This window comes from Tupaia chinensis, unplaced genomic scaffold (genome assembly GCF_000334495.1).
Source record: "Tupaia chinensis unplaced genomic scaffold, TupChi_1.0 Scaffold000354_1, whole genome shotgun sequence".
In the NCBI taxonomy this organism is placed as follows: domain Eukaryota; kingdom Metazoa; phylum Chordata; class Mammalia; order Scandentia; family Tupaiidae; genus Tupaia; species Tupaia belangeri.
In genome coordinates, this window is record NW_006159849.1 from 5,982,392 (window position 1) to 5,996,954 (window position 14,563).

A 14,563-nucleotide genomic window follows, 5' to 3' on the forward strand; every position below is an offset into this window, starting at 1 on the left:
AAGCATATTATAGGGATCAGCAGATGGTGTATTGGTCACGTCACCGGACTCCTACATAGTCGGCTGCAGTTCAAATCATGGGCCTGGTGGCTTAAAACATGCACCGGGTGTGTGTGCATGCATGCCCAAGATCCTGAGAGGAGAATGGAGGAGAAGAGATTATAGAGTGGCCATCCCCCCTGGGCATGATCTCTCTCTGTCTCGCTGGTGAGCATACGTGCCCTATAGCAAAAAACAAATCTATCTCTCTCTAAAAAAAAAAAAAAAGGACATTACAAGGATGATAGTAGAAACACAGCAAATATTAACAGTAGTTATTTTTGTATGCTGGGATTATATGTGATTTTTATTTCCTCCCTATTGCTTATGTGTATTTTCTATTTTTAAACAATAAACATGCATTATGTCTATAATAAAAAATGCAATAAAAGTTATTTTATAAAACAAAACTCATGAGACACATGTAGGAAGTGAAAAGCTCATTTTCTTTATTATTACTTACAATATAAAAAAGAGATATGGTCTCTGTAAAAGTCAGGTTGGGGACTAAAACCTTCCAGAACATGAATAAATGAACAAAATAAATGATCTGTAATCATCTCCCTTGTACTTCCTATTAGGGTTAATTCTCTAGATTTAACAGACTTGGACAGAGACTCAAAAGTGTTGGACTGTGCGGCTTCTTGGCTTGCTGGCCAGGTAATAGAAATGAAAGTTAATAGAAATGAAAGTTAATATGAATGAAGGGTGCAACTGTTTGCTGTGCTTCCTTTTTGCTTCAGGTGGAGGGCCTGGCTGGCTGCCTGCCTTCAATATTGGCACCATGTTTAGAAGGAAGAAATGAATTTTAAATTCCTCCACTCTCAGCTCAAAGGACATTTAACTTTAAGGTTGAACAGAAAAACAAGTGAATTAAATCCCATTAGCCTATATTTCAGTTGTGAAGATCCTTGAATGTGGAATCTGGGTCAACATACTGCAATGGGTGTACATTCTTTTTTTAATTTTTTTTTTTAACTTTTTTACTATGAAGTGCAAGTGCTTGCTAAAGAGACAGACAGAGAGAGAGAGACAGAAAGAGAGAAAGTGAGAAAGCACACCCCCACTCCCCAAGCATGGATGGCCATGCTGCAATCCCTCCTCCTCCATTCTCCGCCCAGGATTTTGGCCACGCATGTATAATACCCCCAGCGTGTTTTTCAAGCTGTCAGGTCTGGGACTTCAATGACACAGCTGGCCATGCGAGATCCAGCTGCCTTAACCTCCAGGTTACCAGCTGTCCGGGCACACATTCTTCTTAAGAATGCACTGTCAGGCACAAAATGTGTATGGATGAGTGTATTTTTTTTTTTAAGAAATTTATTTATTTTATGAGCAAAAGAAAGACAGCATCACCTATGGGGTCCTGACACTGCCATCACACCCAGCTTCGGCCAGCTCTAGATCAGACCACATGCAACCTCAGAGGGGTCTCCAGACATGAACCTGGAAGCCTCCATGTGGGTGAACCTCACAGAGCACTGTGTCTTATTGCTGCGCCACCGTGTGGCCCACAGGGCACAATGTATTCAAACTAGAATACCCGTCAGGCAGAGGGTGTTTATAGGGGTTTCAAAGTAAGTGGCACGAGGCTGCTGAATAGACGTCTATTTCAGGGAAGATCTCAAGCAGGAAGTTTCTCTCTTCACAAAAGAAGTTTAAGACTCCTTCCCATGACCATAACATGAAGAGAAAGTGGATCACCTTGAGGGATGCTTGATGTTGTAAACATAGAAAGAGCCAGCCTACGGTGAGATTAAGAGGGGATGAAACTCCTCTTAACCTAGTGACATGTGCATGGATGTGCTGAATATGACATCATTTACTATATATTTAGGGAGAAGGAAACAACAATGACAACAGCACAGTAAAAAAATAAAACAAAACAAATAAACAAAAATAAGCCAGAGACTATTTTCTGTGTGTGTTTAAACTTCTTAATCATACCCAGATAATTCAGAGACTATTTGTTACTGGCAAGTGAATGCATTTATACATGGGAAAATTTGGAGACATAACTAGAAAATGATAACCACCAAAAAGTGACCACTGCTATTTGGCAGGCTACTATGAACTAATCAAAATCAAGTTAAGCATTGAGAGTAGAGTTCACAATACAATTTTGCTGTGGAGAATTACTGTGGGTTTCCCAGACTAAGAATTTTTAAATTAACTGCAGAGCTCTAAACTCATGTCTCCTGTATGTATAAGTAATCATGCATTGAAAAGAACACACAAAGAAGTTTGATGGCAACTGATATGTCTTTTTTTTTAAGAATTATTTTACTTAACTTTATTTATTTATTTATTTATTTAAATTTGACCAGAGAGAGAGAGAGAGAGAGCGAGAGAGCGAGAGAGAGAGAAAGGAACTGAGAAAGCAAGTTGCCAGATCTGGGACTTGAACCACAGTCGGCCATATGGGAGTCAAGCATTCCCAACCACCATGCCACCTGCCAGCCCCCTGATATGTCTTTTTAATAACAGAGTTTTAACTATAGTTTCTGCAAGCTAAATAAACTCCCTGAAAGCTGTAGCAACCTCTCATGATCTTTGCAGAACAGTGCAAAGGAAGCTAGAAAGTAAGGACTCTCTACCTCGTAAGTGGCCTCCAAGTTACCTAGACTCATTGGAATCTACATGTTACTACCCTGAGATTGTATCACAGAGACGGTGCACATAGACCATTGTGCTAACCAGAAACTATTCTAAACATAGAAGGCTGGGTGTCCATGAAATCAGACACCTGGATTGATCACCTTGTTTTGTTTTACAATTTTAGTATGAAGAATCAGTAAGACTGAACGTCTCAAAAAGGCCACATAATTGCCAACATCATACAGCTACTACGTTATGAAGCCAAGATTCAATCTAGGACTACATGACCAAAGCCCCTGGTCTTTCTAGTTTCCCAAACAGAATTCACTTGTAAAGGAAAACCGGTACTGTGAGAAGGAAACAAAGTGAATCCCAACAGATACACAGACGTGCTGAGGTCTTTTCAGTCCAGACACGTGCTGAGAATAATGTGACGTTGGAAACAGCAGACCGTACAGGTTAGATGTGCTTACCTTGACTACTAGGTAGATGTCTGAGGATGGGTAGGTGACCGAGAAGACCGCAGATCTTGCCTGACTTGATGTGGCAACCGAAGGTGTGTGGGCGCGCAGAAATCCTTTGAACTGGTCAGAATTGAGGTCACAGTGAAAATTTTCTGAGATCTGTCAATGAGCAGCAAAGGGGAAAACTAAGTTAGTCTTGCTGTTTCATGGTCTATACAAATGTTTAAAAAGAAAGAAATGAGCCAGTAGATGGTGTGGTGGTTGGGGCACTGGACTTCCACATGACCAACTGCAGTTCAAATCCTGGACCTGACAGCTTGCTTTCTCACTTTTCCTCTCTCTTTCTTTCTCTGTCTCTAGTGAGCACATGTACCCTGTAGCAAATTTTAAAAAGTAATAATGATTATAAATAAAATTTTAAAAACAGAGAAAAAGTCACATAGAAATTTCATTAAAGGAAGAAGTGAAATTGAAGACATGGTTTATGACAAGTGATTTCTGGAAAATACGATAAATATTTTGTCACAACTTCCAGAATATTTGGAGCCATTTGAGAAACATTCCTTGAACATTAAAATGTTTATTAACCCACCAGTATTTCCTGAGCAACACTGATAGCTAGGTACTTCACTCGAGTGGGACCTTGTCTCTGCCCTCAATTAATTTACAATCAAGAATGAGGGAAAAGGCCCACACATCACTAATTACAGTAAACACAAAATAGAAGTCACTACACTCATACAAAGGAGCATTATGGAAGTTCCAGCGAGTGAGAGATCATATCCAGTTGGGGTGATCAGGAAAGCTTTCTGTGGAAAAAGTCTTAGAGACGGATGGGCTTTAGAAGAAGATTCTGATAGACAGGGCTGGAAGGCACTAGTATACCTGGGAGATAGTACAACATAGGTAAATATCTAAGAATGGAAAACCTGAAGGGAACTTGGTTAACAGCAAGTGGTTCCAGCTTGACTCAGCACAGAATACAGAGTGCAAGAGGCAGATGGGTGAGAACCACACTGAAGGAAGCCTGGTATGGAAGCTGAAATGTTTGCTTTAATGTAAGTAGCAAGGCTTCATTAAGTATTTTGAGCAAAAGAACGCTATGATCAGTGCTCCTTGACTTTCTAATTTAGTGTCACTTAACAGCCATATAGTTAAGTTCTTCCCTTTATCACTAAGAGTGTTTTAGTAAGAAGAGGTGCCCAGGCAGAGTGGACATTTATTAGCCTCCCTTGCATTCAGGGGTGACCATATGACTGTATTCTCTTTCACGAATTGTGAGACGTGATGTGTCAAAAGCCCATGCCTCCTCTACTGAATTTTTTTTCTTTTGGGGGACAATAGTGGCAGGGATAACAGTAATTTGAAGAGATCACATATTAAAGATGGAAGAACCAACCCCCACCTGGGCTCCCAAATGACTGAGTAGAACAGAGACACTGCTGACCTGGCAATTCCACTCTGGATTAAGAAAGAAAGACGTAAACTGCTTGTTCTTTGAGCCAAGTGATTTTCAGTGTAGTCCCCTGACAAAATGTAGTCCTCTGACAAAAAGCTTCAACATTATCAGAGAACCTCATAAAAATGTAAATTCTCAGATCCCATCCAGATTTGTTGAATCAGAAACTTTGGGGGTAATCTGTTTTTAAACAAGTCTTCTAGGGGATTATGATGGATACTCGAGTTTGAGAATTAGAGCCTTAAACCACTGAATTTTGGGGGCTCTATTTGTTTTTAGCAGTTAACCTAATCTAAATAATATGAATCTTAGTGATTAATTAATTACTTAATTAATTTGTTTGTTTTATTATAGGGCATGTGTGTTCACTGCAGAGAGAATGAGAGGGAGAGGCAAAGTGAGAAATCACCTCCCCAGGGGGATGGCAATGTCACAATCCCATCTCTACTGTCTTGAGATTTTGAGTATGTATGCACATGTGCTAGAGGGGTTTTCAAACCCAAACTATGGAGTTGGCCATGTGAAATCCAGCTATCTTAACCTCCATGCCAACCTGCTGGCCCAGATGATGATGATGATGATGATGATGATGATGATGATGATGATGATGATTTTGAGAATTTTTTGCCATAGGGCATGTGCACTCACTGGAGACATGGAGAGAGACAGAAAGTGAGAATCCACCCTCCCCCACCCCCAAGGGAGATGATGGCCACATCTCAATCTCTTCTCCATTCTCCTCTCAGGATTTTGGGAATGCATCCTACATGCCTGGTGTGAGCTTCAGGCCACCAAGTCTGGGGCTCGAACAGTGGTTGACTACATTGGAGTCCAGCACCTTAACCATTATGCCACCTGTTGACCTCCAGATTATTATTATTATTTTAACAAATTATTACATTCAAAATTTGTTTCAAAGGTGTGGGGGGAGAGAGGAGAGAGGCATCCTCAACAAGGTCCTTATGCCATGCTCTACCTCCGGTCTCAGCCAGCCTCGCTCAAAGGCACATGAGTGTATCCAATATGCTCAGGGAGGTCTTGAGACATGAACCCAGGACCTTTCCCATGTGGTCCCGTCACATCACCACTGGGCCACTACCGGGTCCTAGTGATCAATCATTAGTATCTATTTGAGAGATACATGCTTCCTTAAATATAGAATGGTTGTGGGTAAGAGGAGCAGAAGCATCCTACTTTAGTTTTGCTGTTGTATCTCTCTTGGAGTTAAAAAATGACTAAACTCTGACACATTCATGGAGAAGTCCTCAGTCAGTGCTTCAATTAAAGGCATATAATATTTGGTGAGGCTTTCAGCCTGCAGCAAACTGAGACCTCTACTACAAGAGGCCTTCCATTCACATTGACCCTATTTCACAACACAGAAACTCTCTAATGGATGGGACAGTTGTTTATCTATACCTGTTAAGTAAGTATTTAATTTTTTTTTTACATATAGCCCATGTTCTTCTTATATCATTTCTCTCTTTAGGCCATCACTTCCAGCAGGATGTGCCTCTCAATGATTCTTCAGAAAACATAAATGTTGTTCCCAGATCATTCCATGAAAAATTACAAAGGCAATGGGCTGGCTCCAAAGCCTAGTGGTTAAGAGAACCAGATTCCACATGGCCAACCACAGTTAGAATCCCAACCTCTGTGGCATGAAAAACACGCCAGATGGGTGTGTGTGCCATGGTCCAGACAGAATGAGAAACAGAGAAGGGACTGCAACATGACCGTGTCCCCTGGGGGGTGCTTTCTCCCTCTTTCTGGTGAGTGTACATGCCCTCTACCAACTAAAAAAATAAATCACAAAGGCAATAAAAATAGATCTCATCAAAGGTCATTTGCTTTGAAATGTGATGTGTCCTTGTTGAACAGAAGTGAGATTCAAAAATATCATGAAGCATATGTGCGTCTCAGGGATGGTTTATTTTTTTGCTTTCTTACCTTTTTTCTTTCTTTAACATCATAGAGGGCAATGCTGGCAAATAGAGGTTCAATTTCAATCTCAAACCTATCAGAGAAAGAGGGAAAAATGGATACGGCTGTTACTTAGATAATTTTGGATTTTCTAAAATTACCTGGATATATAAATTAGTTAAGAATGTAAATAGCTCCCAGAAACATTTGGGTAACTCCATGTACATGAGAATCACACTGGGATATTAATGGACAAACACGTACAATTCATGGAAAATTCTTTATCATTTGAGACCATGGTGAATGCGATATGCTCCCCCTAAAATGCTTGTGGGTAGAGGTGAGTGAGAGAGTGGGCTGAATGGACCTCTGGTCTGGTCCGACTGCTTATCATTACAGTTGCTATGCTTCCAAAGGTAGAGTCTTTGTCTTGAGTAATGGATTTGTTTATATTTTATTGCAAAAACAGAAAAACCTTTATTTAATTCTAAAAAATGAGGCTTTTCAGATAGCAAAACAAACAAACAAAAAAACAAAAAAAGATTCAATTGCTTTATTTAGATTTATAATGGAACAGACAGACAGACAGACAGACAGAGGAAGATCGGGTTATGCCATGATGAATGTCTGGGCTTTCCTCGTCCCATTCCTAGGAATTGCTGAGTTGGGGTAGAGGGAGGGAATTGTGCACAGCAAGTAAAGATGGGGGTGCCTGGACGAGGGAGAGCTGGAAGGAGACACTGCCATATCGATCCTAATTGCCAAGAAGTGTGTGAGAAAATGGCCTTATCACTAGACTGCCTGATCTCAAAAGAAAACTTTGAGAAGACTATTTGGACAGAGACAGACAAAAGGGTTAGTTGGTCAAATGGGACCTTTTAAAATAAGGCAGCTTAGAATAATGACAGATTCACAGGGACAGATCTGGGCTCTGTTCCCTTACCTATCACCTGCTAATTCTGGGATCCTAATCAGTTTACTTACCTTTCCCAGTTCCATTTATTTATCTACAAAATGAGGAATGACCTTTGCCCTTCCCATTTTCCAGGCTATTATTGGGAAAGACCATATAAGATAATGTGTGAATGGACTTTAACAACAGAACATTATTCTTAATAGCAAAAGGTGGACTCGACCCTATGCATCGACAGATGAATGGATAATCAAAATGTGGTATGCACATACAATGGAATGTTATTCAGCTTGCAAACAAAGGGCATTTTGACATGTGCTACAATGGAGAAACCTGAGGACATTATGCTAAGGGAAATATGCCTGTCACAATGACCGCAGTAAGCTATAGAGCCCCAGCTAGGTGCTACTTTATAGTATGTTCATTTTGCTCACTGAGGTCTATGCCTAAGGTCAGACTTGTGTTCATGGATATGTATATATCAGCTGCACTTGCTATAGGAAATATTTAGGTTAATTAAGTTCATCAGCAAATCAATAAAATGGGGAAACAAGGCATAGAAAGCAACCATGGATACCAGAGACTGTGGGAGGAGGGTAGGACGCGCAGAGGGTGAGAGATAGGGAATCAAGGATGGCAAAAAAAAGGCAAAATATACAGGAAACAAGAAATGGAAAATTATTTGTTGATGATAACACGTATGTTGATGTACTTGATTGATCCAATATACAGTGTATTCGGGATGGGAAATCTCATTTTGTATGCTGTAATGATGTATAGTGAGTGAATGTAAATAAATAAATTTAAATTAGAAAAAAAAGAAACAAAACAAAAAAAGACAAATATCATAGGATTTCACTAATATGAGGTTCCGAGAATAGTCAAATTCACAGAGGCAGGAGTAGAACGCCAGGCGCTGGGGAGAGGGAGCAACAGGAAATTGCTGTTTAATGAGACTGAGTTTCAGTTTGGGAAGATTAACATTTTCTGGAGAGGGATAGTGGTAATAGTTTCAGAACAATATAAATGTCCTTAATGCTCCTGAACTGTACATTAAAAAATGGCTGAGATGGCATACATCTTGCCACCAAAAGAACCAGTGGTGAGGATTTCTATGGTTATTCTATTAGTCAACGGTAGATTAATTGGGGGCTGGGGGTTATGGCGCCCAGGCTCTGCAGCTCTTGCCTGACTTGAATAGTAAAAATTCATTTTTACTATGAATTCACTTAATTGTGTGCTCCCTAATACACGAAGGGTCTGAATGCTGCTGTATTTACTTAGGGAGACATTAAGTGTTATGCTAACTGTGCTTCCAGGGGGATGGGGGGAAGGGAATGAACTTACATGACTGACAAGTGCACCAGGATGAGTGCTTTACACACGCCTGCACTTTTTCTCCTCACAACAGTGTAAGGCAGGTACGATCGCCCCTCACACACCAGGACACTAAGGCGCAGAGAGAGGAAGTGGCTTCTTGCCCACAGTACAAAGCTAGAAGTGGCATGGTCAGGTTTTGAGCCTGGCTTTTTATGATCAGAAAACTGGGATTTTTTTTACAAGTGTTTCTCTAAGTGTAGTCCCCAGAAACTAGGATCTTAGAGCAAATGAACATTCTCTTTATGCAGATTTCTTGGTCCTTCCTGAGAGTTACTGAACCAGAATCTCTTGGGGGAGATGGGAGGTTACGGGCAGTCTCAGAAGACTGCATTTAACACGGGCCCTCTGGGTAAATCTTAGGGTACATTTAAGTTTCATCACAAAGAAGCCAAGCTGAGGTTACATTGCATAAGAAAGTGTTAAATCTTAAATTAAAATACAGATAAGAATGCAAAAGAGAAAAATATTTTGTTTTTGTTCTCTCTTTTCGCTGCTACAAACATCTGCAGAATGGGCACTGGACTAATTTTTTCTGTATCCTCCAGGCTTTATATATTTCTCAAATGTAATATAGAGACAGTTACGGATCACAATAACATTTTTTAAATTCTTCAGCTGCTAAATCTTAGTTTATAAATAAAATCTGCTCATCAATGTCGATGGGAAAACAGGCACCTTTAACATTATTATTATTTTTTTTTTTTAGTTTTTTTTTCCATGGGCTCATCAGAGAAAGAAAGAGATAGAGAAATCACCCCAATGGAGGATGGCCATGCCACAATTCTTCCTCTTCCATTCTTCTGTCGGGATTTTGGGCATGCACACACATGTGCCTGGAGTGATTTTTAAGCTGCTGGGTCCAGGACTCGAACTGAGCAGTTGACCATGTGGAATGTAGCCACTTTGACCACCATGTCACCTGGATGGCCCAATCCTTAAAGTTTTACTACTCACATTGTATGTTCACCTAGAGGAATTTACTATTTTCCTTTATTCAGTATACTGAAAGTAGTTACATCAGGGGCCATCTCCTCAGGCCACCTTTTTTCTTGCAGATACATGAGAGAATTTTAAAAAGTTCATGGAGGGGACCAGCAGTTAGCATAATGGCTATGTCGCTGGACTCCCATATAGTCAACCGCAGTTTGAGTCCTGGACCTGGCGGCTTAAACTCACGCCAGGCGCATGTGTGTGTGTGCCCAAGATCCCAAGAGGAGAATGAAGGAGAAGAGATTGTGGCATGGCCATCCCCCCTGGGGGGGTGATTTCTTGCTTTCTCTCTCTGTCTCTCTCTTTCTGGCGAGCACATGCGCCCTCTAGCAAAAAACAAGCAAACAAACAAACAAAACTCTCCAAAAAAAAAGTTCACGGAGAAATAGAATTAAAGTACTAGTTTATTTTTGTGCAAAAATGTTGAAATCCACGCATCATCTTTTCATAATTTGCCCTGGGCAAACACGTTTCTGCTTTGGTAGTTGAACAAACATTAGGAGAAACTGCACTTGACAGTTTTCATTTAGAGAAATCCAAGTGACTACATTTGTTTTTAAAATAGCACACATTTCTCTTAAGTGAGCCATGTTTTCCCACCTGTGGGAACAGCTGTCATTTACTTTCTGGAAAGGTCTAGAAGGCTTGGTGACAAGCATCGCAGGGCCGAATTCCTCCAATTCCAAATGGCCTAGTTGCTGCATCTGAAAGTATCCTGCTTATGTATCCTGTGGGGGTGGGTGAGGACTCAGACAATAGCACCGATTTCCTGAGCAAGGCAGAGGGGAACAGCCACTTCCACTCAGTCCTGCACATGGACTAGAAGGCTCCACTTCCGGGCTGGCTTGCAAGGACCAGAGTTTGCCTATCTGTGCCCATTATTTGATAGACAGCTGGTCTGTAGGCTGCTGAGGACAAGACAAGTGGCCCTGATGTTCCCACAGGTGGAAATAGGTAGGGGAAGGGGGCTACAATATCAAGACAGCATCCATAAAGCTTATGGTCAAAACTTTGACACTGACAGCTTCACTTACAGGTAAGAACTCGAGTTCCCAGAGGAGCTCCTAGAGTTTAAATCTGGCCTTAAATTCAGAATCCAGATGGTTAATTGCAAATCAGGAGCTGCTTAAGGGATTCATGAATTGACATCAAAAGATGGATGATCCTCCTCATAGAACATGGAGAAATATCATGCTTATGTATTTTTGCCTAGGTAGAGTAATCATGTTAATATTTTTCAAATTGGGTTGTGACTCAAGATGTGAAATAACTCTCTCAAGTAACAGTCTTCAGAGAGGAAGGAGTGCATGGAAGCACTCCAGAATGTACAAAAGGCAATCCATCGGAGTATAGGAAGAAAACACTAGAATAGATTTGGATTTATTTAGTTCATCTTTTAAAATTTCTTATGTGTGTTTGATTAAATACATTATATTTTAATATGGGGTTGTGACTCAAGATGTGAAATAACTCTCTCAAGTAACAGTCTTCAGAGAGGAAGGAGTGCATGGAAGCACTCCAGAATGTACAAAAGGCAATCCATCGGAGTATAGGAAGAAAACACTAGAATAGATTTGGATTTATTTAGTTCATCTTTTAAAATTTCTTATGTGTGTTTGATTAAATACATTATATTTTAATATGAAGCCACAAAATTAAAACATCTAAAAAACAGAGAGACGGAGGGAGAGGGATAGGGAGAAAGCATTCCTCAATGGGGCATAGTCATGCCGCAATCCCTTCTCTTCCATATCTACATCCTGTTGAGATTTAGGTATGCAAGCAGACATACCTAACATGTTTTTCATGCCATGGGGGCCAGAATTCAAACCATGTGACAGCCATGTGAGATCCATTTCCCTTAATCACTAGGTCATGGGGCAGTCCTAGACATGCAGTTTTTTAAAACTATAAAATACACGGTCAAAAGTTTTGATATGGGGCCAGCATGCAGTGGGGTGGTTAAGGTGCTGGACTCCCACATGGCCAACTGCAACTGGAGTACCAGACCTGGTGTCTTGCTTTCTCACTTTCCTTCTCTCTCTGCATCTCTCTGGTGAGTGCAGGTGTCCTGCAGCTAAATAAATAAATAGGTAGATAGATAAATAAATAAATAAATAAATAAATAAATAAATAAAGTAATTCTTTTAAAAAAAATTTTGGAGGTGGGGGCCAGCAGGTGATGTGGTGGTTAAGGCACTGGATTCCCTCATGACTGACTATGGTTCAAGCCCCAGTCCTGGAGGCTTGAAAATCACAGCAAAAAAAATAGATAAATAAATAAATGGGGAAAAAAGTTTGGAGACAATTGTTTTAAAGTAGATGTGGCAAGTTCTTGTCTGTAGAATGAAACTGGACTGCAGACATGTTTTGTTTGAATTCTGTGGTGTTTCAAAAGAAATGCAAAAATATTTAAGGAGCCATAAAGTAATCTTCTGCGATTCAAGCTCTGATGATACCGACATAGTTTGTACCAAGGTAAGACAAACACTGATGGAGAGGCTAGTATGTTTGCTATGTTTGCTGATACTTACTTCAGGGTCAGCATCTTGACCAATATTCTGTTGCCCAGATGTTCCTTAGGACATTCTGGTACTGGACGTATTTCCACAGCGTCCTCCTGTTATTAATCACATTGTAAAATCAATCAGTCAGTCAATCAATCAATCATCATAGTAAATTCCCATGAGAAGTTCCAGTAGAAGTTAACCTAGGGCAGGAAGACTGCCCTTCAAAGCTCAAGTCATCTTGCATTTGCCTTAATTTTAGCAGCAGAAAAATATTCTACCTTTTCCAGGAGGGTTTGTTATCTAATGCCCAACCTTCAAAGTCAGCATTTACAGCAAACATTGTCTCTTTTCAGAAGCCCAAGCACTGCAGACAAAGAGACTGAGAGAGGAAGGAAGGAAGTGTGAACATGGCTGTGGCTTAGTAACACCCACCAGATGGCATTGTAAAATCTGACTCTGGACTTACTGTTGGCTTATTATTTTTTTTAATACACATTCAGAATATTTCTCCTGCCCAGGACTTACAAGTAATTATGTGCATTTCAGACTTAAGATTCTGAGCCAGAACACCTCATTTCAGGTTATAAACCACCAATCCTATAATACGATCCCTTTCTCTGTGCATTGTTTTCTAAATAGATGTTTAAAATCCTATTTACATACTTTGAATATTTAATAATCTCAATATTTAATATTTAAAATGATTTTCTTAGAGATTCGGGGGTGAATTTACAGGTCCTATATAGATAGTTGGCTAGAACTTGCTCAAATTTCTACGTATGGGAAAGCTTAGTAATGAGAATGGATTGCGGCATGGTCATCCCCCCGGGGGGGTGGTGATTTCTTGCTTTTTGTCTCTCTATTGCTCTGTCTTTCTGGCGAGCTCACACACTCTATAGCAAAAACCTCTCCAAAATAATAATAATAATAATAATAATAATAAATGTCTTTATGGATTAGTTGCAAAACATACCCTCAAATAACTATTGGATTGTCGGAAAAGTCATGACGTATTTTTTCTACATTTTTCTATGCAAGAGTGTGTCATGATTTTTCTGACAACCCAATACATGGTGTGACTTGCTGAGTGGGATTACTGCAGGCAGACCTTTGAAATGTGGTGAGGTATCAGGGAACATGTTTTGTAAAGTGCTCTGAAAACCCTAGTCATTATTACAATCAGAACCGCATCTGGAGGATGATCAATAATTAGCTCTGCTAGGAGACAGGCTTGCCTTTGTCAAACATTCAGCACCCCCAAAATCATACAATTATGCATCCTGACATCATAGACAGCTAGGCAGTAAAATGAACAACACAGTCTTCATTGGGAGTCTTTGTCTTCACAGATATTCTCCAGTCTGGAGATGGAGGCACCCACCTCATCCACTGAGGGGTAAAGGGCGAAGAGCTCGGCCTGTCGGTTGGTCCTCCGGGCCTCCTCATTCTGCTTCTCGAAGTCCTCGGAGCTCACATGCTGCAGGAGGTTTTCCAGCCGCTGGTCAGGCTGCAGACTGCGCAGGCTGAAGTCACAGGCAGTGACGGGGCCTTTCCCAGACACGTCGCACAGCACATTCAAGTGGCGGGGGCCTGTCTGTGAGCAGAGATCATGGGTCTTTGTGAGAGAGAGAACAGGCATACCAGAGCTAGAGAGTCTGAACTGTCTCAAGATGGCTCCAACTTGAGACGGCCGACTATGAGACCTCAAGGAGTTTCCTGAATAAACCAGCGATTTGACAAGTGTAACGTATGAGCTGGCTGGACTGTCCTAAAACATAATGTCCCCTTCTCACCTGGAAGCAGGTAATCACTCATCGGATGTAGACAAACCAATCCTGAGAGAAGGTTTGGAAGCAGCACTGTGTTCCTCCTGTTTGTTGTTTTCTGGAGACTGGGAGCCAGGACTCTTAGGAATCAGGCCTGGGTCTCATGTGCCAGCAAAACAGCTGGGATGAGGTGGAACTCAAAGTATAGGACTGGGCCAGGAAATAAAGAGACTTTGTCCTAATCTCAACTCCAGAACTGGTTTTTGAAATTGGAAAATAAGATGACTTGTAAAAAGTCTTCCAAATTAAACTTTATGTAAACTCCAAAGATGAATGTTATGTTTCCAAAAACAGAGATGTGGGAGTGGGGAACATTTTCCTACAGGACTTTAATAAGAGTTATAGAAATAAGCACAAAAATAAAAACAAAAAAGGAAAAGCGTTTGCTACTCAAGCAGTGTATTTTTAGCTTTGGTTTTTTTTTTTTTTTTTTTTTTGGGAGGTTTTTTCTATAGTGGTTG

General features: G+C 40.6%; 1 protein-coding gene across 9 annotated transcripts in view; it reads right to left on the reverse strand.

Annotated features, from left to right (window-relative positions):
* DOCK8 (dedicator of cytokinesis 8) overlaps nucleotides 1-14,563 on the reverse strand; it is a 267,141-nt gene that overhangs the window by 151,627 nt on the left and 100,951 nt on the right. For all 9 annotated transcript variants that reach the window (XM_006152456.3, XM_006152453.3, XM_006152460.3 and 6 more), the window contains 4 exons: nucleotides 13,658-13,870; nucleotides 12,301-12,386; nucleotides 6,511-6,577; nucleotides 3,111-3,260 (listed from right to left, as the gene is read on the reverse strand). In XM_006152456.3, coding sequence (XP_006152518.1) covers nucleotides 3,111-3,260; nucleotides 6,511-6,577; nucleotides 12,301-12,386; nucleotides 13,658-13,870 — 516 coding nt within the window. The remainder of the gene's footprint in view (nucleotides 1-3,110; nucleotides 3,261-6,510; nucleotides 6,578-12,300; nucleotides 12,387-13,657; nucleotides 13,871-14,563) is intronic.